The 24,418-nt window shown below is 38.0% G+C and overlaps 1 protein-coding gene across 1 annotated transcript; it reads left to right on the forward strand.

The window, feature by feature from the left end:
- Positions 1-7,653: 7,653 nt before the first annotated feature.
- Positions 7,654-20,094, forward strand: Ufsp2 (UFM1 specific peptidase 2). Its single transcript, XM_071688955.1, has 3 exons — positions 7,654-7,728; positions 12,622-12,819; positions 17,046-20,094. The coding sequence occupies exons 1-3, from the start codon at positions 7,690-7,692 to the stop codon at positions 18,477-18,479; spliced, it is 1,671 nt and encodes a 556-aa protein (XP_071545056.1). The 5' UTR covers positions 7,654-7,689; the 3' UTR covers positions 18,480-20,094.
- The last annotated feature ends 4,324 nt before the right edge of the window (positions 20,095-24,418 follow it).

The raw sequence follows: 24,418 nt of genomic DNA on the forward strand, positions 1-24,418 counted from the left end.
GTCATTTGTAGATATCATATTTATGTTACGGGCAAAGTTGTGAATGTTGCGGTGATGTGATAATGGTGGATTACAAAGGACCTTAAGAATTAACCTGCCTGCAATGCAAGTATTAGGTGCCCGAAGAAAATATATAATTCTAATGAATTGCTGTAAACTGGTGATAAAGCCAAATGTAACCACGTGATGTTCTGGGTTTTACGTAATATTTCCAGGAATGTATTTACTACATCTCTCGAGTCTCAAGTAAAACTTGAATTATATTATTTCGTAAAATTTATTTACGATTAAACAGTTTCTTTAATACTTTAATAGCGAGAGAGGGATTTGGTATTAAACACACTTTATATCGTGCTCTTCCATTTGTTTATCTTGGAGATAATCTTAAGCTTTCTGTATTGTAATTTGAAGGCGAATGACTGAGAGCCTCATTACTTGTGCTTTGTGAAGGATTAGCAAGAAAGAAAAGAAAAGAAAAAAGGAATTGGCGAATGCTGAGTAATCACGGAGAGAGGAAAGAATAGATTCAACGTTTCCCATATTCTGGTGAAAGGTGAGCCTCCAAGGCTGGAAGTCCTTGAGTATACAATCCATTCACGACAGACTGCAGCAGCCTTGTGCAATGAGATGCGAGCCCGCGCGGGGGTCATTGCACAACTTGCTGCAGTGTGCATAAACAGGTTTGTTTATCCTCTTTGCTCACCATGACAACGAAAATGGTAGACGTGGCTGGCGACTAGAACTGTCTAGTGACAGCCTCATCATCGTCTACGTTATATATATATATATATATATATATATATATATATTATGTAAAGTGGATAGGGGACAAAGAATACCGTTACCCAGGTATCTCGGGCATTTAAGAGCCGATAAACGGGATGGAAGTCATCCTCCTGTATAATCGCTTTAGGAAGGAGCTGAGCGAATATTCTCAGGCTTTGTTGCTGACTGGTGCCACCTCGCTAAGATGAAAAAGAAAAAGCACAACAGACCTACCTACCTACCTCCTCAAGTTAGGGCTGATGCCGTGGACACCCCAACATCGAGACCAAGTCATCATTAGAAGGCACAAGAATGTTTAAAAGTAAGAACGAGAGTGTAGTCTGGGGAAAAGTTTAATGCATGAAGCAAAATATATTAATCCTTATTTGATGTCTTGAGAGTTAATGAGACAAAATTGGACCAGTATTTCTAAAATGTTTTGCAGTTCTGAACTCACCATACGGTATGTCCCATAGGCAATGGCAAACCAGGATTTAGAAAATGAGACCCACACACCTAGAGAATGGGCTCTATTGAAGGGTCTGTGACTGGCTTGGACCTGACGAGTCTACATACACTACAGACGCCAATTCAGCATAGTAGTACTGTTCTTTCCTGGGTAGTTGCAGTCTCATCTCTCTGACTTGTAAGGTTGTGTTTTGGTTAAGATAGGTGTGTATGTCATTTTCTGTTGTGCATTTAATTGTTGCAAGTGGTTGCATAGTATTTACTATTTAGAGTGTAAGGAAGACAGTTGGATTGATATCCAGAAGTATCAATAATATGATGCTTTTAAAGCATGTTTGTTTGCTTGGTGACTTTGATTCAGCGTCAGATTTTTTTTCTACCAATTTGTTTCCCCGCAAATCGAAAATGTTTTCCAGAAGGCGTTACCTTACGTGATTGCATCTCTGGCAACTTTATCTTACTCGACTAAAGATAACGTTAAATACTTATCTTCATTTTTACCCCTAGTAAAGAGATAATCTTCCAGACCTTTACATGCGTCACAGTGATTCATGCAGGAAGTAACAGCGTCACACAAATTGTCTCTCAGGGTGGACGACCTCTGAATTTCCTTCGACAGTAATGATTACAAGGACAGGTCCCGTTCTGTCTTGGTACGTTAAGCCAGGATTATTGACGATTCTAATCATACGGACAGTGAACTTGAGATTTTTTTTAAGAGGCTTTAGCATTATTACTTGTTTTCATATATATATTCCCAAAATTTTGCACTGTTTGAATTTAATTATGAGAGTATGGGAGGCTGACATATTTTTTTTTCAATAGTTTACATTATTTTGATGTTCGGTGGATGTTCACCCATTAAATATTTGTAAAGGGTTATCCCAAAGTCATCAGTGTTACTTCAGAATTTTAATGCTAATGGGCTGAAACTTCATAATATTTACGTGTGTAGATGGGAGAGAACAGTGAGAGCTTAACGTTCTGGCACGTTCTCGGAAGTCTTGGGTCTTTCTGCATAACATACAGGTAGTACAGAGCTTTATACCGTGTACATCAACCTTGTAAAGTTGGGTGAAATCCCAACATGCTGATGGTATGGACTCGTGTGGTTTATAGCAAGTCCAGCCAGTCTGTATCCTGGTTCATAGAACTTTTTTTTTTTTTCGAAAATAAGGAAAAGGCCGGTTACCCCGGTGTGAGAGGTGCCAGGTATTGCTGATAAGATATCCTGTATTATCAAGTGTTAATACAGCCAGACCCGCAAGGCTGATTAACTTGAATCATGCTAGGAAGCTCTTTTCAAAGGCTGGTGTTAATAAAGATCACATGCAACAGCCAGCTACCCTCTGTGTTGATTTGAAATACGTAGAGTATAGGGACACACACACACACACACACACACACATATATATATATATATATATATATATATATATATATATATATATATATATATTATGTATATAATTTATTATAATTTGTCGCTGTCTCCCGCGTTAGCGAGGTAGCGCAAGGAAACGCGAAAGAATGGCCCAACCCACCCACATACACGCCCACACACGCACATATACATACCTATACATTTCAACGTATATACATATACATACACAGATATATATATATATATATATATATATATATATATATATAATATACACACACACATGTACATATTCATACTTGCTGCCTTCATCCATTCTCGTCGCCACCACGCCACACATGAAATGGCGCCCCCCCGCGTGCGCGAGGTAGCCCTAGGAAAAGACAAAGGCCACATTCGTTCACGCTGTCTCTAGCTGTCATGTGTAATGCTATTCCTTGCACGCCTATATATATATATATATATATATATATATATATATATATATATATATATATATATAATTATCGTTAGATCTTAAAACAGACATTGATCTATCAGTGATTGACATGTTTTCGAGGCAAAGCGACATTCATCTGAATTTCTTAACGTCTTGTTAGTAACATGTGAGAGGCACGATGACGTGTAGGGAGTTGCATCCTTGACTCATCAAACTCAGTATGGACCCCGCTAGCATGGAAGCTCGGCATGTTCCCTCCATTCAAGTGGGTGGAAATTTTTTTTACCGGCAGAAGTTGCAAGGACGAGTTCCTCTTCACTTTAGCTATCAGGTATTCCTTCGAATATCCCGTTGCCTGGGTTTTTAAGACCAACGGCTGAGGCCATTTTGCGATATCAGGGCAACATTGGCAACTGCGGTGGTCTAACTCACTCCCTGCGTCAGGCGGGTTTAATAGGACATCTCTCACGTGTCACGCAGTGTGCGTATAAGTATTTGCTTCTTATGCCAAGAAATCTGAAATGGCTCATGAACTATTAGTCGTACAGGGGGTGTAGACGAGAAGCTAAATCTAAAGCAGATGTACTCCCAGGAGCGCATGATAAGCTGTTGTCACGTCCCGGAATAATGTTGTTTCTCTCATATTATGGCGTCAGTCGGTACTTCTAAACACTCTTGGGTATGTCCGTTGGAGCTCCTTGGTCATGCCGCCTACTGAGGGGGGGCCGTCAGTAGAGGACTGAAAATAGCCTAGCTTACATCAGGATCGTTCTTGCAATCATGTTGATGCGAGATGTTTTGTCCCCCCCCCCCCCCATCTTATATACACAGACCTTGTCGTTCATCCCAGGCACATTTCCTGACGTAGAGGAACAATTAACTCAAGCTTCCATTTTTACCAACATGCCCCTTAATATTCCGGTCCATACCGGTTTTGCCGAGTGGTACAGTGAGGGGGCCCCTCCACCCACCGCAACAAAGCCTATTCAGAACACTGCGGTTCGACTACCTGCATCAACCTGCTGCAGGAGAAGGGACTTTTCATACCATTAGGGAGCACACATGAAAAGTTAATACTGATTTGTCGTGGAAACAGTAGTATGGAGAGGCACGATAGAATGAAAGATAAAATGGCTGATGTAGAAGTTAACACATTTTTTTTACTTAAGATAGTTTCCTTTGTCTCTTAGATACGAAGGTAGATAAACGATATCTATGGACAGACTTCACAACAGTAATTGACATGTTGCTCGTTGCCAGTGTGATAGTAGAGAAATGTACGTCAATAAAAGTACGTGTCACTGTGATACATTCGTTGTTTACGGATGTATAATGTACCAGCGTAATTCCACTTACGAAAAATAACCTGAGACTCATGTTGTAACGTAACTTACGTGTGAAGTGTACGTACACCATTAAATTGAAACTCATTAATTTTTCTGTATTCCCATGGCGAGACCGAGAATGAGTCAACCCTCAGGTAATGACCTTCAAACGTGTCACCTGCGGCATAAATTTAAATTATTCTGTGGTAACAAAGAAACTAACGTCATCCACAGGATATATATATATATATATATATATATATATATATATATATATATATATATATATATACATACAAAGAGGATATATGTGTCAGAGGTGAAGGGAACGAGAAATGGAAGACCAAATTGGAGGTGGAAGGATGGATTGAAAAAGATTTTGAGCGATCGGGGCCTGAACATGCAGGAGGGTGAAAGGCGTGCAAGGAATAGAGTGAATTGGGACGAAGTGGTATACCCGGGTCGACGTGTCGTCAATGGATGTGAAGCATCCGGGGTAAACCATGGAAAGTTTTGTGGAGTCTGGATGTGGAAAGGGAGCTGTGGTTTCGATGCATTACACATGACAGCTAGAGACTGAGTGTGAACGAATGTGGCCTTTGTTGTCTTTTCCTAGCCCTACCTCGCGCACGCGCAGGGGGAGGTGGGGGGGTGCCATTTTCGTGTGGTGGGGTGGTGACGGGAATGGATGAAGGCAGCAAGTATGGATATGAACATGTGTATATATGCATATTTGTGTATGTATATGTCTGTATACGTTGAAATGTATAGGTATGTATACGTGCGTGTGTAGGCGTGTATGCATATACATGTGTATGTGGGTGGGTTGGGCCATTCTTTCGTGTTTCCTTGCGCTACCTCGCTAACGCGGGAGACAGCGACAAAGTATTATAATGGTAATGAATGAATAAATGATATCAATATATATATATATATATATATATATATATATATATATATATATAATATATATATATATATATATATATATATATATATATATATATATATATATATATATATATATATATATATAATATGTGTGTGTGTGTGTGGAGATTAGTATTTTATACAAAATTAGGATGAGGCAATTACAACCTCGGCTTTTACCCCACAGAACCATGAGATGACATCGCTGTTCCTCACCATCACAATAAGGGGGTTAGTGGTCTGGATAACACGGGAATTGCCTCGTTCCGCACCACGAGTCGAAAGTTAGAAAATCTAAATCTATTGATCATGAGAACGTCTCAGTAAATGTCATAATGTTTACAGTGTAAGCGTTCGTTTTCATTCTTAACATTGTGGTGATCAGATTTTGGCAAAATGGAGGATATTTCAGAAATTAGGAGTTTAAAATCTCGGGTTGATTGTTGTGGATAACCGTATGGACACACGCCTCGCTGGCTCATTATTATTTTAGCTTAAATTTTATATATATATATATATATATATATATATATATATATATATATATATATATATATATATATTCTTTTTCTTTTCATACTATTCGCCATTTCCCGCGATAGCGAGGTAGCGTTAAGAACAGAGGACTGGGCCTTTGAGGGAATATTCTCACCTGACCCACTTCTCTGTTACTTCTTTTGGAAAAAAAAAAAAAGAAAAATGAGAGGGGAGGATTTCCAGCCTCCCGCTCCCTTCCCTTTTAGTCGCCTTCTACGACACGCAGGGAATACGTGGGAAGTATTCTTTCTCCCCTATCCCCAGGGATAATATATATATATATATATATATATATATATATATATATATATATATATTTTACTATTCGCCATTTCCCGCATTAGCGAGGTAGCGTTAAGAACAGAGGACTGGGCCTTTGAGGGAATATCCTCACCTGGCCCCCTTCTCTGTTCCTTCTTTTGGAAAAAAAAAAAAAAGAGGGGAAGATTTCCAGTCCCCCGCTCCCTCCCCTTTTAGTCGCCTTCTACGACACACAGGGAATACGTGGGAAGTATTCTTTCTCCCCTATCCCCAGGGATAATATATATATATATATATATATATATATATATATATATATATATATATATATATATATCCGTGAAAAAGTCCTGATGTTGCAAAGGATATCTTCTAAAAGGCTGCGCTATTTATTTCCAGCAGCAGGGAAATACGGACTTCTTTGGAGTGAGAAGTTCTTCGACAAGAATGTATCCCAAATGACATAGTCCGCCCAATATGATCTTTCAATCACGGTTTAACCTCTTGTAGGTTGAGCCCAGTAGTACACGCACACAAACATCTATATATCGAGTTTTCCCAAGGGAGTTAGGTGACTGACCTTCGCCGGCCCATCAGGTTGTGCAAAATGTTTACTTGATATAACCTACATTTACTTATTCCACTCCATGTAAATGGAGTGTTCTTTATATATATATATATATATATATATATATATATATATATATATATATATATATATATATATAATGTGTGTGTGTGTGTGTGTGAAAAAATGAGATGTATGTTATGAATGTATGAAGAGGGTACTTCATCTGTTATTGCGCAAAGGACGAGACCTATCAACTTTGGCAATGTACATTAGCGTATTTGAATGCTATATATCTGCTTTCATGATCTGACAGGGATATAGTATATTGTAGAATATTCATTAACATATAATATTTAGCGTGCGTATTTAGAACACAGAATTTTGAAATGAGTTCCGTGTTTGAGTTTACGTGAAAACTACTACCATTGCTTTTTACTTCCTTTTCTGCAGAATGACAAGTACTCTGTTTCTGTAATACATTATCCGTAATATTTACATTTATAGTAAATATGTGTAAATTAGTTGCATGGATTCGGGCTAGATGGAAATCTTCATATGACCACAATGTATGAGAACCTGGATTTTACTCATTACTCATACAGGTTTTAGTTGAGCGGTAACATATTACTCAGATTATTTCGGAGATGGGTGTGATGTGTATGTGTGTGTAAATAAAGATCAACGTTAGAATTTTATTTGATAATGTTACGAGCAATAAATGTATTTAACGTTCCTTTAAGTTGAAAGTAACGTTAGATATCTGTGGTTGTGGCATTATAATGTCCCTAATTCATGCGGATTTGAGGAGAGAAAAGCAAACATATATTCTTGATTATTACTGACGCCATTGTTGCTTCGACCAAGTTAGTTCTTCGAAAGAACAACATGATAATTCAAAAATGAAAATCGAATATAATTTCCTACGATGGTATCATTCCAAAATGGCGCGTGCGGTAGACGTCACTGTAGTTCAGGCTCTGGCCACCAGTTGGCGGGTCCAAATGTCAACATGGAGAAACGGTTGTTCTTACTGTCACAGCTGATTAAGGTGAAACATTTGCTGGATTTATTTGTATAGTGATTCGAGTCGTGAAGCAAGGTAGATTTAGATAGTTTTTGGAATATGTTATACTTGAAAATGAGTTAATTGTAGACTCAACGTTGAAATAAGTGCTTGCAGTAGCAACCATCTGGTTCATGACATTCGTTACACAACTCTCCTAAAAGTCATTGAGATTATATAAAAAAGCATGGAGGACATTGGTGTAATAGACATTTTGACGCCGCGATTACGAAGAAAACTATGGCAGGAGTCCTTGCTGATAATAAAACTATTCCACCCGAAGCATCCTTGTACTGGAGATCACGATACAAGCTCATGAATATTTCGTACAGTAGAAGAGCATTGAACTGTTGATGTACTCTTGAATTTCACTAGCTGAATGCGGACGCAGGATTATGGGTGTGTTTCACAGACTACTGCAATAGCCTCGAATATTGGTGGTTTTTAGGCATTTGGAATTTAAGTATACCACGAAAATGTGGGATTGCTTTACGTAAATTTCAGTCAACACAAATAAAAGTTGACAACCCATAATTACTTCATGTAAATCTCCTGTAGCTGCCCAGTTTTATATTAGTCGTGAAGATTACTTTAAAGAATTAGAGAGAATGTTAAAGTGTATTTATCAATAGAAATATTTCAGTAAGATGCTGTGTCATTAGTATCATAAAAGCAGTGGACATTTCTGCCATCAGGATTGTTTTATCATGAATTTTGTCGTATCATATATATTGATGTATTGATTAGTATTTTGGTTTTATCTTATTGTAATCACCCTACTTTGTATTCCATATTTTCTGTCGTACATGGTGTGCCCTGATTTTACAAGGAAATAGTAAAAAATCCTTGAGTTCATACAAGCATTTGATATGTACATACACTATCATGAAACAGAAACGAGTTTAGTATGCTTGGGCCGTGCCTTTTCCCAAATCTCTCACACAAAGACGTTGTCCTGACAAAATCACTGGTACCACTGATACTCATTTCCTAGAATTTAGCGTTGAACGCTGAGAAGGAAGTCTCATTATAAATATATATATATATGTAATTTATTGTACTTGACTGCTGTTTCTCACTTCAGAGGTACTGCCAGGAAACTGATAAAGACCCATTCACTCATTGACACACACACACACACATATATATATATATATATATATATATATATATATATATATATATATATATATAATATATATATATATATATATATATATATATATATATATATATATATATATATACAGGTACATATACATAACACTATATACATATATACATGCCTATACACAGACATATACACATATACACACGTACATATGTGTTCATGCTTGCTGTCATGTTTTATGTTAGCTGAAATGGCATGGGCAGCTGAGGTCTTAATCAAGGCCATCCGATTAGAGTTAATGATGTATATATTTATATATTTTATTTATTTATTTTGCTTTGTCACTGTCTCCCATGTTAGCGAGGTAACGCAAGGAAACAGACAAAAAGAATGGCCCAACCCACCCACATACACATGTATATACATACATGTCCACACATGCACTTATACATACCTATACATCACAACGTATACATTTTTTTTTTTTCTTTTTTGCTTTGTCGCTGTCTCCTGGATTTGCGAGGTAGCGCAAGGAAACAGACGAAAGAAATGGCCCAACCCACCCCCATACACATGTATATACATACGTCCACACACGCAAATATACATACCTACACAGCTTTCCATGGTTTGCCCCAGACGCTTCACATGCCCTGATTCAATCCACTGACAGCACATCAACCCCGGTATACCACATCGATCCAATTCACTCCATTCCTTGCCCTCCTTTCACCCTCCTGCATGTTCGGGCCCCGATCACACAAAATCTTTTTCACTCCATCTTTCTACCTCCAATTTGGTCTCCCACTTCTCCTCGTTCCCTCCACCTCCGACACATATATCCTTTTGGTCAATCTTTCCTTACTTATTCTCTCCATGTGCCCAAACCATTTCAAACACCCTCTTCTGCTCTCTCAACCATGCTCTTTTTATTTCCACACATCTCTCTTACCCTTACGTTACTTACTCGATCAAACCACCTCACACCACACATTGTCCTCAAACATCTCATTTCCAGCACATCCATCCTCCTGCGCACAACTCTATCCATAGCCCATGCCTCGCAACCATACAGCATTGTTGGAACCACTATTCCTTCAAACATACCCATTTTTCCTTTCCGAGATAATGTTCTCGACTTCGACACATTCTTCAAGGCTCCCAGGATTTTCGCCCCCTCCCCCACCCTATGATCCACTTCCGCTTCCATGGTTCCATCCGCTGCCAGATCCACTCCCAGATATCTAAAACACTTTACTTCCTCCAGTTTTTCTCCATTCAAACTTACCTCCCAGTTGACTTGTCCCTCAACCCTACTGTACCTAATAACCTTGCTCTTATTCACATTTACTCTCAGCTTTCTTCTTTCACACACTTTACCAAACTCAGTCACCATCTTCTGCAGTTTCTCACATGAATCAGCCACCAGCGCTGTATCATCAGCGAACAACAACTGACTCACTTCCCAAGCTGTTTCATCCACATCAGACTGCAGACTTGTCCCTCTTTCCAAAACTCTTGCATTCACCTCCCTAACTACCCCATCCATAAACAAATTAAACAACCATGGAGACATCACACACCCCTGCCGCAAACCTACATTCACATATATATATGTATATATCCCTGGGAATAGGGAAGAAAGAATACTTCCCGCACATTACAGGCTTGTCGTAGAAGGCAACTAAAAGGGGAGGGAGTGGGGGTTTCTTAGGTTTTTTTTGCTTTCTGTTTGGACAGTCATCTGTTTGTTAACATTTGTCAGTTGTAGGGATGATGCTGAACCTTAGGTGTGCCTGGTATGATTTACTAAGAATGATGAAAATTAATATAAGTCTTGGATTGTTTGGAGAAAAGAAAGATCTGATGTGCTCCTTTTGGGTTTTTATGTGTTTAACCTATGTTTACAAAATCCCATATTTACAGTTATATTAATTACCGGTACCACTGTTGCAGTATTTGATGCTGTAGAGTATGATGCCCAAAATCATGCCGCACCACTTTTATTCCATTCTGTAGATATTACACAGCCTGATGGGGTTTACAAAACCCCACATTTGCAGTTATATTAATTACCGGTACCATTGTTGCAGTATTTGATACTGTGGAGTATGATGCCCAGAATCATTTCAAACCACTTTAATTCCATTCTGTAGATATTACACAGCCTGATGCAAAATGATGTTTGAAAAGTGAATTGGTATTCAGATGAAGAACAAGGTAGGTTAGGAATAAAAAACTGTGTAGATCAGTTTTTTTTGGCACAAGTTGTGAAGAAAATTTTAGGGGGAAAATCAATGTAACATTCATGGGTATAGAAAAGGTATATGATAACATGAATAGGAAAGCTCTCTGGGAACTTCTGACTCTTTAGTGTACTTGGAAGACCACTGAATGCTGTTAAGAGCTTTCCTAATGGAAGTAGTGCATTAGTGAGAGTGGTTAGTGTTGTGAGTGTGTTACATGAAAGTACGTCAGAGATGTGTGATGTCTTCGTAGTTATTAGATGGGATGAAAGATGAGCTGATATTGGTGTAGTACTTAATCATGGAGAAACTGAGTGGGAGTTGCTGCAGTTTCTGAATTCAGATATGCTATTTTATTAAATGACTTTAAGGATGAGCTGGATGGAGTGATGGGACTTTAACCATGTATGTAGAAAGAGGATGCTCAAAGTAAGTGCAAATTTAAGTGAGGCTCTAACTTTTAAAGTGCATGAAAACTCACAGTTTAACATCAGTTTGTACTGCAAAGATATGGAAGCTATGGATAAGTATATATATTCAGGAGTAAAGTGAAAATTAGATTGAATGGTAGTGGGTAGCCTTAAGTTGAAATTAAAAGTCATGCAAAGGAGAAAAATTTAAGGTGCACATAAAATGTGGGTAATTGAAAAAAGCCATATGTGGAATGCATTAGTGAAAACTTGTCCCATCTTTGTTGTATGGATGTAAAATTGAATCTTATATAGGTCAGTACAAATAAAAGTAGTAGAGGTGGGTAACTTGCATAGTATAGTTAGAATACTTAGGGAATTAGAATGAAGATGAGAGAAGAATCTTGATGTGAAGAAGTTATTAAAAAGGCATGTGTATGAAGTCTTTTAGGGTTGCATGGCCATGTAGGCCATTTAGTAGTAGATAATGAATTGGTCAGTAAGATATACAATAGTATAGTTGAAGGTACAAGGAGAGTTAGACCATGGAAGAGATGATGAATATATCAAGAAAATGTGTGGGGCCTGGTTGTGGATATGGAGCTGTGATGTTGGTTCATTACACAACAGATAGAGAATGGATGTGAGCGAATGTGGCCTTTCTTTGTCTGTTCCTGGCTCTACCTCGATAATTTGGAAAATGACAATCAAATATAACAAAAAAAAAAGAAATTAAGAGAATTGATTAGGGTTAGGAATATTTCAGATGAACATACTGGCAGAATTATTTGGGTTCATATGCAGTGGAAGCTTCATGATTTGGAATTTGTTTGCAAATTTAGAAAGTCAGAAGCAATTTAATGGAAGTTCATCACTGGATGTGGTTTGAGGTTGTGCATGAGCAATTTAAGGACTGTGTGTACTGTACTTCATCTACCACATGAAATTCAGAATGAATAAGTAGAATAAAAATGATTAGTTACAATATTACCTTCATTACTAATTTTCAAAAACATGTTTGTATATCAAATTATCCATAATGCATACCAAATTATTGTTTGTGATGATGAATGAACCTTATTGCAAATTGGATATATTTGCATGTTTTCAGCGGTTGCAAAGCCAACAAGATCCCGTAGAAGGGGAACTGTTTGGGCTGACTACTAATGATGGACGGGTGGTAGCCATTGCTGTAGTCACAAAGTTTGGTGATCTGAAGCATGACCGATCTCTTCTGCTGCCTGTACCTCTCACCTGTATTGGAAAATTTCAAGTGTGCAAGGGTGATCATACTGAGCCAAATTTGGAGGTAAGTTTTAAAGGTTATTGCATAATAATTACTAGCTGACTTATTGCTGAGGTAAGAAAATCTTAACCCCATTCCCATACTGCATTTGTGGCAATAGACATCAACAAAGTATCTGATGCTATCCCCTGATGAAAGATGCTTGATAACACTCTCCACAACATTGACAAAACGTGGTTGGCGAACTTTATAGCTGGGTGCAAATCCAGAGGCACTCACAGTGGCTCCACCTTCAAAACCCTTAAACACCAACACTGGAGTTTCCCAAAGAGTAGCTCTTTCTCCAGCTCTTTCCAGTCTCTTCTCACATGATCTCCAATTACCTCCTGCAGACCACAGTGTGAAGGTCTTATCTTATGCTGATAACCTTATTATCATTTCACATCACCCTGACATCTCAGAAGTAACAACAAAAATACAGCACTGCTTTACATGTTTTTAACAGGAGATTAAGCTCTTGGTTGAAGGCAATATTGGATGAACCTCAAACACAACTAAACCAAAGTAGTAGCCAAGACGTGGTGAGTAGATGTGTGGCAGTTGTGAGAAACAGCATTATCCAAAAAGTAAGGCAATCTGTGAGTGCTAGGCAGTAGTCACCCTTCATGGTAGAATCTCATCTTAGATACTTATAGGTAGGTACTTCTGAACTGCAGTATTTTTCCTCTATCTGATGCTCTGCTCATGCTACAATTTCTAATCTACACTCTCCCATACAACTTCCTAGGTATTCTTAAAAGACTCGTATGTCAACTGCAGCCCCATCCACTTTGCAACACTTCATGATTTGAAGGCTTGCACCTCCTTTCTTTTCACCAAATCATGCCATAGCTTTCACTTCATGTGTTTCCTCATCCCAAGCACCCCACATCTGCAATGCTATCATTAAACACCACCTTCTTCACTCCTCCAAAACACTCACACCATCTCTTCATGTCTTCTTTGTCTTTTTTTTTTGTACATGCTTATTCATAGCTGATTACTATAATATTTGATACACCAAATGTTAAATCTTATAGCAACATCATTATAAAGTTTGTTCTTGATTGTCACTCTGAATATTTATGAAGATGATAACTGGATAATTTTTTGTTTAGTGTATATGATAATATAGAACGACCATGCTCATTGGAATGTGTTTTTATTGTAAAAAGAAAGTATGTTCCAGCTTCAATGCTGGACATTCATATACTTTCATCCAGTACAATATCTTTTCAGTATATTTCTAGGTATTTCACTTGAATTAATAATTTTGTATCCATCCTCCTTGGTGGGTTGCTTTCAGGTTTTTAACATTGATCTTTGTGGTTTTTAGTATGTTGCCAGTTATATTTTTTCACATATATTTCTGTTCCGTATTCTAGACTGTCAAGTTCAAGTTCTTTCAGTCATTCATGTTTATTCATTTGGATGAGTACATCAGTTTCACTAGAAAATTATTTTTCTATTCTCTCTATTTTGTTTATTAATTGGCAACAGTAGAAACAGCAGTACAGTGTACAGTGTTACTTCTTATGTATATATTTGTTGCAAAAGTTTTCATTATCAGGTACCCATTATTTGATTTTATTATGAGTGTGTTCCATAAATTCAAGTTTTTCTTTTGTAATAATTCCCAAGTCCTTGACATTGACTTCAGTTTTTATTTCTTTTCAGATAGTTAGAGGATTTGTGGACTAGATGTATGCTTTGAAGAGTTTGTGAGAGAAATACACAGAAAGAGAAAAAGTTCTCTGTGTAGCATTTGTGGATTTTGAGAAAGTATATGATTGGGTTGATAGTGATGTTTGGGGTGCTACAAATATATGGAGAGAAACAGTTAGGACTTTCTTCAGAGAGCAAGGCTTTTGTATGAGGAGGAAGAGAAAAGGATAATTAGTTTTCAGTGAAGGTAGATGTTTCTCAGGGGTGTATGATATCATCCTGATTGTTTTAATCTGTTTATGGAAGGAGTAGAAAGGGAGGTAAATGCAGGCTATTAAGGATAAGGGCCTAGGAGCTGCATATGTTGGTGCTTGAAGGTGACTTAGATCTGTTGGCCGACTTGAATGAGAAACTTTTTAAACTGGTATCATAGTTTGGAAGACTATGTGAAAAGAGGAACTCAAGAATTGATGTAAATTAAACTAAGGAATTGAGGTTTAGCAAGAGAGAGAACAAGTTTGGTTTGTGTGTGTTTGAATAAGAGAACTTGGAGGGAGTTGGGTGTTTTAGATACCTGGGAGTAGATGTGGTAGGAAATGGAACTAAGAGAGCTGAAGTGAACCATAGGGTGGATGAGGAGTGTGTGGAAAGAGAGGTCGCTGTCTGCTTGGGCAAGAGTATGTTTGATAATAAAGTAGTCCTGACTTCACAGTGCGGATGCAAGTTGTGGGTCCTAAATGCAAAACTAGTTGAAAGGTTGGATATGTTGGAAATTATATGCCTAAGTACATTATCTGGTGAGCAGTGGTTTGATCAAGTAATGTATGACATTTTGAGAGAAAGGTGTGGTAGTTAGTGAGATATGTTTGAGAAAAGTAAGCATAGTTCGTGAGATATATTTGAGAAAAGTAAGCATGGTGTTTTAAAATGAATTGTATGAACATATGGTGAGGATGAATGAGAAGAGAATAATGAAGAGGATATATGTATCAGAAGTAGGGGGAACAAGGATGAGGGAAAGATGGAGGATGGTGGGAGAATGGAATGATAAGTACTGAGTAATTGGTGCATAGACATGCAGGAGGATGTGAGGCATGGGATAGAGAAACTTGAAGTGATGTGGTATTCAAGAAGCAACATGCTATCATTGGGCTGAACCAAGGCATATGAAGTGGTCAGAAGAAACCAAAGTCTGTTGGGCCTGGCTGTGGATAGGGAGCTCTGGTTTCGATGTGCTTTACATGACAGCCACAAAGTGGATGTGAGCAAATGAGTGCCATTTCTTTGGTTATTCTTTGCATTACTTCACTATTGTAGGAAACTGCAAACAAGCATGAAGAAAAAATGCCTTGTAGAATGTATTGGAGTGATAGGTTGGTTGAGAAAGCACAATCAGGAGAGGTAGACAGTGGAAGGTTGCAGTGAGAGAATGAATTGGGGCTTGGGATATTTCCGATGAGAATGACAGAAGAGTGATGTGGGGTTGGAAGCAATGGAATTGTTTTGTGTTTAGAGTTAGTATGAGTAGAGATGTTGGCTTTATGTGCAAAGAGAAGTAATAAAGAGTATTCCATGTGTGGAACTGAAGTGAGGATGTTTAGGTGTGGATTGGCGTATGAGGGAGTTAATGATGATTTATAGATGAAATAGAAGTTATATGAGCTTGCCTTTCTACAGTTTGATTGAATTAAAAAGTAAGACTTCTCAGCATCAGTAATATGTGTATGTGGCCATTTTAGGTAGATGGTCTGAGAGGATGTCTCTAGTGTTTATAGATTCTGAGCTCAAGCAAGACTGGTGAGGTACCTATTAATAGGGTGACTCATGTGAGATGTGCCTGTCCCATCCAGTGAGATTTTTTTTTAAACTTGGTGTAGAACTCACCCTTCTTAGCAGAGATACTCATCTTTATGTTGCATGTAAATATTATGACCAATGATAATCATCTCACAAAAAGCCATTTTTAGAATTACTAATAATCCTGATTTTGAGCATCACTATGTTAGTTGGAAGTGTGGAGAAGTCCAGTTAATACAGCAACTACTATTACTCGAGAAGTGAGACATTTTGACAAAAGTGATTAGGTACTGTTGCTTTGTATCTGACAAGAATAACAGGTAGATTGTATATTGACTATGTCTACTTTATATTGTAAATCATAAATATCTACCCCCTGAGATCTGCTTGTTCCTGATCTTATGTAAATCATCTTTTTTTGTACAATGATCTCATAATTACCCTGCAGAGTTATTGATATTGAAAGGCATTTGGTCAGTACTCCAATAGCATGGTATGCATGGTATTATGTTGCAAGAACTTATACTCTGAGGTATTCATACATCCAGTGTAAAATATCCTCCATTGAGAATGATAATTTTAGTGTTTCCTAGAAATCAACAGAGTATTTCATGACCTGTGTTGTTTCTTGCAGTTTCACTCAAAGCTTGATGCCATTTTTTTCTCGTTAGTATTTATATCGAATGGTGTTCAGGACAGAAGTTGTCATTCCCAGTGGTGAATGAAGCTTACTTTGCAGGACGAAAGGGAGGCTTTTTATTTCATTGCTTTTCTTAACCTTCTTTCAGGATGGTGAAGTAGCAATTGTGTGGGACCAACAGGAGCTGCACACTTACACAAAGAAAGCACAAAGGTTGTCCTTGGGAAAATACAGTACCATATCTCAAGAAGAATTTTATGAAATTTTCCTTCTTGCAAAGGTTCATTTCTCCTTTGATCTGAGTACGAAAGACACATTAGCAAACATCAGAAATGTGATCCAGAGCCTGACTGAGCAGCTTGAGTCCCCAGCTTCATGTTTTAGATTACAGAATTCTAATTTGATACTACAGAACAGTGAAGTGGGGATATTGTCACTTGGAGGCTCAGCCAGTAATAAAGACATGGTCGGATCACTGTTTAAGAGTTCTGGGAAGAAGAAAACTTCACAGCAATTTGCCACTTTTCAGCTAATGATGAATCGAAGTTCAGGGACATCAACAGATGCACCTGTAGTTCGGGTTGATAATAGAAAGTCATCAGTTTTATCAACAATCATTAATGGTGAAGCAATTGTTTATTTAGAAAAAACATCTCAAATTTGTTATGTTGCTGAATTGTTAGCACACGGAGTGGTTCAACAGTTAAATTTAGCAGAATTTTGGTTAGGTAAGCAGCTGTCAGACAAGAAACTGCATGGGACACTCACCTCGGTGAATTCTTTATCTTTCATTGCGGGCCATGTAGTAAATGTTATCTGTCCAGAGGATGTTGATGAGAAACATTTGGAAACTTACAGGAAAGACATCCATAAAGTTTTGTTGTTCCCTCCAGACCGACCAGTGATAAGGAGGGCAAATAGACTAACTCCAGCTCCTGGTAGCAAATCCTCAGCATTGACAAATACTCATATTGGTTTGAAACCTTCAAAAGTTGATGGTAATGTCAGCATTGTACATGGGACATATGCCTACCATCACTATATGCAGAATAATTTTGATGATAACAAATGGGGATGTGCTTATCGATCCCTTCAGACACTGGTATCATGGTTTCGATATCAAGGATATATAGATGAGCCCATTCCAACACACAGAGAGATTCAGAAATGTTTAGTGGATAGTGGTGATAAACCATCCAGTTTTCTTGGTTCTTGTCAATGGATTGGTTCAACTGAAGTTGGATATGTATTGGATAACTTGTATAACATTAGCTGTAAGTTTATTTTCGTTGGTAGCGGGGCTGAGTTGATTAACAAAGGACGTGAACTGTCTATGCATTTTGAAGTTCATGGCACCCCAATTATGATTGGTGGTGGTGTTCTTGCTCACACCATCATTGGTGTTGACTGGAATGCACAGTCTGGAGATATGAGCTTCCTTGTCTTGGATCCACATTATACGGGATCTGAAGACCTGGGTACAATTCAGAATAAAGGCTGGTGTGGTTGGAAGGGACCTAACTTCTGGGATCCAGCAGCCTTTTACAACTTGTGTTTGCCACAACGTCCATCTTGTATTTAATCACGTTCCAGGATGAGGATAGCGAGCAATGTGGCATGTTTCTGAGTTAAGGTAAGACTTTCAGGGCTTTCCATAAATCTCAAGATGCAATCTGGACACTGTATAATGAAGTGCATGTGATATGTGTAATTTGATTTTAAATAATAATTGATAAACCTCTGAATGTGATGTAGTAGTGTGACTTTTATACAAAAACTTAATAGAGTATATTTGATGAGATGTGACTCCGGAGTAGTCATATAAATATTTTTTTACTTCTATTGGAGAAGGGTTTTCTAAAACACCATAAGATTTTTTTTTTTTTTGTATATCAATATAATTTCTGAATATTCAAATATTTGCAGTAGGGTGGTGCTTGCAGAATTTTTTCAAACATGTCAGTCTCATTATGTCATCTCAGTATGTGTCAAAAACCCAGTAGCAGTTGTTGAAGAATTTTGCTTGTTGATTTGTTTATTGCTTAAGTGAAGCAGGTTCCTCAGATTTATTTTCACTGTATATTCCATGCTTCTTCGCTAAGTATGATTGTGTTTTATATGAAAATGAACTGTTTATCGGATATTTTTGGAACTTCTTAGGTGGCTTTGTCATAGATGTGCTCAACTTATATTTAGTTACACAACTGGACCATACATTTTTGGCATCTGAAGTCCTTAGAAAAAATCATATCTTTTGTTATTTCATGCTTTTTGTGTGGTATTAGTGTTAGTGCTTTGCTCAGTTTATGTGGTCTTCATACTGAAAGTGATCATAGCTGAATTTGTTTGTGACAAATATCAGGACTTCCGTATTTAAGTAACCATTGAATGTATTACAGTACTGAAGAGTCATTTTTGTAAACTTTTTGAGGTATTATATATTTTTTTACTTAATTTATTGTTTCTGTGCCTTAGTGTTATCCTGAATAGCCAGGGATGTAGTGGGGAGCTACCCAGGTAGGTATCTAGTTATCTTTCCTTTCTTTTTGTTAATCCCTTCAGTAATGTAGTTGTATATTTATATATATATACATATATGTATAGGTTCTACTGGGAAAGTTCTTGGGACATATGTCTAAAATTACCCACACAGGATCCCTTAGAAAGGTCCTGGATAGCACCAGCCTGAAATGATTATAAATAAATAAATAAATAAATCATTTGAAATGTAATGGATCAAATATACTTGGTTCACCATCATAATAACTGTACAACTACATGAATTAAGGAGAAAAGGATTCATAGTGTTGCTGATTTATTAAAGTTTTGAACTTTAAGAAAATTTAATGCATCTGAAATGGTTTTAACTCGAGTATACCTTGTATATCCCCTTCAGAAATAAATGGTTAAATGAAAATTATTCTATACAATTATTTAAAAAGTGACGAGAATTCAAATACTGCTGAAATTCAAGTTTTGTGAAACTGTGGAACTAACACAATCAAATCACCAGGAAAAAGGTAGCTTTTCTTATATGTAGCCAATGTAATTATGGCTTGTACACTGAATTATCTACAGTATATTTAATTTTTTTTGAACTTGTGCATGAATTATATTTTAGCTCTAGAAATTAAGGCATTTTCTTTGAAGATGACCATAAACGAAACTATGCTTGTAAATACAAACATGATCACCAATATGATATTTTATTTTTAAAACTCTAGCCTATTTTATCCACCACTTATTTTGTCTTTAGAATTGGTGATGCTTACAAGTTCTTCTGGCATTCAGTCTTTTTTATATCTTAATGTTTATTGTGTAAAACTCAAAGTTTAGATAAAAAGATGCTGAACTGAAGCCATACTTGTTGGGAGAAAATGGCCTCTCCATAAAAGCATAAATGCCACTGTACCTTTTGATGTGGGATACATCCTTTGTGTTTCTAGTGGATGAAGAGAGTGGAAGCATGTAATCAAGATAAATTTCCAATAGCCAGGTAAAACCTTATGATGTTTGCTTAACACCTTTGTTTTGAATGGACTTTGGCTGGTGGCAAAATAAACAATGCACATATTGATTGGGACCATTTCTGACTGTGGTCTTGTACTGACAGAATTTAAAAGATCATCTTTTCAAACAGTATTAAACTTGGTTCCCATGCATCCAATCATAGTAATTTGAATATTTATTTTAAAAGATATTTGTGTTTAATGATCATTAACAGAATACAGTAGATATTTTTTACAAACAAAGTGGAACATAGTGTGCAGTATAGCTTCAAGGACCAGTGATAATGTATATTTTAAGTATAAGGAAAATACATAGCATTTTCATATGCTAGAATTATTAGAAATATGAGAAAAAATTAGTGTTAATTCATTACTGAGATAGAGCTGCATGTTTTATTAAGGAGCCATCAGGATACCAGAATTTTTAATAATGATCTGAAAATCCCCATGTTGTAAAAAGAAGAAATATAAGGATGGCTTCTTACATTAAAACCTTGGTGTTGTTCTTTAGAATTCAGTTAAGATATTCTTTCTAAGAAATTCTTTTATACCTTTAAGCATAGCCCTATGCTTTAGTTTCATTCATTGTAATATATCGTTCATAGTATATATTTAGGTTTTCTCTGGGCTCCGCCTGCGAGATGTTACACCGTGTGTGAAAAGTATCCTTAGGGTTTCACTGTTTGGTTGCACAGCTTTGAGTGGATACATAACTCTGATAGCTTTGGTCTGATGGCAGGCAACAAAGAATGTACTTGAAGTTTTGGGAGATGAGCCACATCTAGAGATTGGGGTATTGTAGAACCCCACCCTGCAACGTATGACAAATAGCTAATTACATTCATTGTCAGCTGAAGATGTTTCATTTAGTTCTACTTTACATGTCCAACACCAATCTCATGCCAAAAGACCTATGTATAATCCTACTCGTTTCCCAAATTTAAGTGAATTTCTAAACATTTTTTTTTTTTTTTTTTTTTTTTTTTTTTTATACTTTGTCGCTGTATCCCGCGTTTGCGAGGTAGCGCAAGGAAACAGACGAAAGAAATGGCCCAACCCCCCCCATACACATGTATATACATACGTCCACACACGCAAGTATACATACCTACACAGCTTTCCATGGTTTACCCCAGACGCTTCACATGCCTTGATTCAATCCACTGACAGCACGTCAACCCCGGTATACCACATCGCTCCAATTCACTCTATTCCTTGCCCTCCTTTCACCCTCCTGCATGTTCAGGCCCCGATCACACAAAATCTTTTTCAATCCATCTTTCCACCTCCAATTTGGTCTCCCTCTTCTCCTTGCTCCCTCCACCTCCGACACATATATCCTCTTGGTCAATCTTTCCTCACTCATCCTCTCCATGTGCCCAAACCACTTCAAAACACCCTCTTCTGCTCTCTCAACCACGCTCTTTTTATTTCCACACATCTCTCTTACCCTTACGTTACTCACTCGATCAAACCACCTCACACCACACATTGTCCTCAAACATCTCATTTCCAGCACATCCATCCTCCTGCGCACAACTCTATCCATAGCCCACGCCTCGCAACCATACAACATTGTTGGAACCACTATTCCTTCAAACATACCCATTTTTGCTTTCCGAGATAATGTTCTCGACTTCCACACATTCTTCAAGGCCCCCAGAATTTTCGCCCCCTCCCCCACCCTATGATCCACTTCCGCTTCCATGGTTCCATCCGCTGCCAGATCCACTCCCAGATATCTAAAACACTTCACTTCCTCCAGTTTTTCTCCATTCAAACTCACCTCCCAATTGACTTGACCCTCAACCCTACTGTACCTAATAACCTTGCTCTTATTCACATTTACTCTTAACTTTCTTCTTCCACACACTTTACCAAACTCAGTCACCAGCTTCTGCAGTTTCTCACATGAATCAGCCACCAGCGCTGTATCATCAGCGAACAACAACTGACTCACTTCCCAAGCTCTCTCATCCCCAACAGACTTCATACTTGCCCCTCTTTCCAAAACTCTTGCATTTACCTCCCTAACAACCCCATCCATAAACAAATTAAACATCTAGAATTGCTTAAAAAGACTCATACTCTTACTCATAACAAAGAAAAAAAAACATGAATTTGTAAGTTGACCTCGCCATAATTCGCACTTACTATGGTAATACTAGCTGAATGTCAAACGTACATAAAACTACAGGTGATGAGATTTTCACATAACTAATGCTATAGTACTCATTCAAAAATGAGATCAAATTACGCTGTATCGAATCTTGCATATATTCATTTTGCTTTGTCACTGTCTCCTGCGTTTGCGAGGTAGTGCAAGGAAACAGACGAAAGAAATGGCCCAATTCACCCCCATACACATGTATATACATACACGTCCACACATGCAAATGTACATACCTATACATCTCAATGTACACATATATATACACACACAGACACATACATATATACCCATGCACACAATTCACACTGTCTGCCTTTATTCATTCCCATCGCCACCTCGCCACACATGGAATACCATCCCCCTCCCCCCTCATGTGTGCGAGGTAGCGCTAGGAAAAGACAACAAAGGCCCCATTCGTTCACACTCAGTCTCTAGCTGTCATGCAATAATGCCAGAAACCACTGCTCCCTTTCCACATCCAGGCCCCACACAACTTTCCATGGTTTACCCCAGACGCTTCACATGCCTTGATTCAATCCACTGACAGCACGTCGACCCCGGTATACCACATTGATCCAATTCACTCTATTCCTTGCCTGCCTTTCACCCTCCTGCATGTTCAGGCCCCAATCACTCAAAATCTTTTTCACTCCATCTTTCCACCTCCAATTTGGTCTCCCACTTCTCCTCGTTCCCTCCACCTCCGACACATATATCCTCTTGGTCAATCTTTCCTCACTCATTCTCTCCATGTGCCCAAACCATTTCAAAACACCCTCTTCTGCACTCTCAACCACGCTCTTTTTATTTCCACAGATCTCTCTTACCCTTACATTACTTACTCGATCAAACCACCTCACAGCACACATTGTCCTCAAACATCTCATTTCCAGCACATCCACCCTCCTGCGCACAACTCTATCCATAGCCCACGCCTCGCAACCATACAACATTGTTGGAACCACTATTCCTTCAAACATACCCATTTTTGCTTTCCTAGATAATGTTCTCGACTTCCACACATTCTTGAAGGCTCCCAGGATTTTCGCCCCCTCCCCCACCCTATGATCCACTTCCGCTTCCATGGTTCCATCCGCTGCCAGATCCACTCCCAGATATCTAAAACACTTCACTTCCTCCAGGTTTTCTCCATTCAAACTTACCTCCCAATTGACTTGACCCTCAACCCTACTGTACCTAATAACCTTGCTCTTATTCACATTTACTCTTAACTTTCTTCTTTCACACACTCTACCAAACTCAGTCACCAGCTTCTGCAGTTTCTCACATGAATCAGCCACCAGCGCTGTATCATCAGCGAACAACAACTGACTCACTTCCCAAGCGCTCTCATCAACAACAGACTTCATACTTGCCCCTCTTTCCAAAACTCTTGCATTCACCTCCCTAACAACCCCATCCATAAACAAATTAAACAACCATGGAGACATCACACACCCCTGCCGCAAACCTACATTCACTGAGAACCAATCACTTTCCTCTCTTCCAACACGTACACATGCCTTACATCCTCGATAAAAACTTTTCACTGCTTCTAACAACTAGTCTCCCACACCATATATTCTTAATACCTTCCACAGAGCATCTCTATCAACTCTATCATATGCCTTCTCCAGATCCATAAATGCTACATACAAATCCATTTGCTTTTCTAAGTATTTCTCACAGACATTCTTCAAAGCAAACACCTGATCCACACATCCTCTACCACTTCTGAAACCACACTGCTCTTCCCCAATCTGATGCTCTGTACATGATTTCACCCTCTCAGTCAATACCCTCCCATATAATTTACCAGGAATACTCAACAAACTTATA

Source organism: Panulirus ornatus, chromosome 46 (genome assembly GCF_036320965.1).
Source record: "Panulirus ornatus isolate Po-2019 chromosome 46, ASM3632096v1, whole genome shotgun sequence".
Taxonomy (NCBI): domain Eukaryota; kingdom Metazoa; phylum Arthropoda; class Malacostraca; order Decapoda; family Palinuridae; genus Panulirus; species Panulirus ornatus.

Coding starts and splice junctions, on each gene's coding strand:
- Ufsp2 (XM_071688955.1), top strand. CDS start 7,690: ATGGAGAAACGGTTGTTCTTACTGTCACAGCTGATTAAG. Junction 7,729..12,621: donor TACTGTCACAGCTGATTAAG/GTGAAACATTTG, acceptor GCATGTTTTCAG/CGGTTGCAAAGCCAACAAGA. Junction 12,820..17,045: donor ATACTGAGCCAAATTTGGAG/GTAAGTTTTAAA, acceptor ACCTTCTTTCAG/GATGGTGAAGTAGCAATTGT.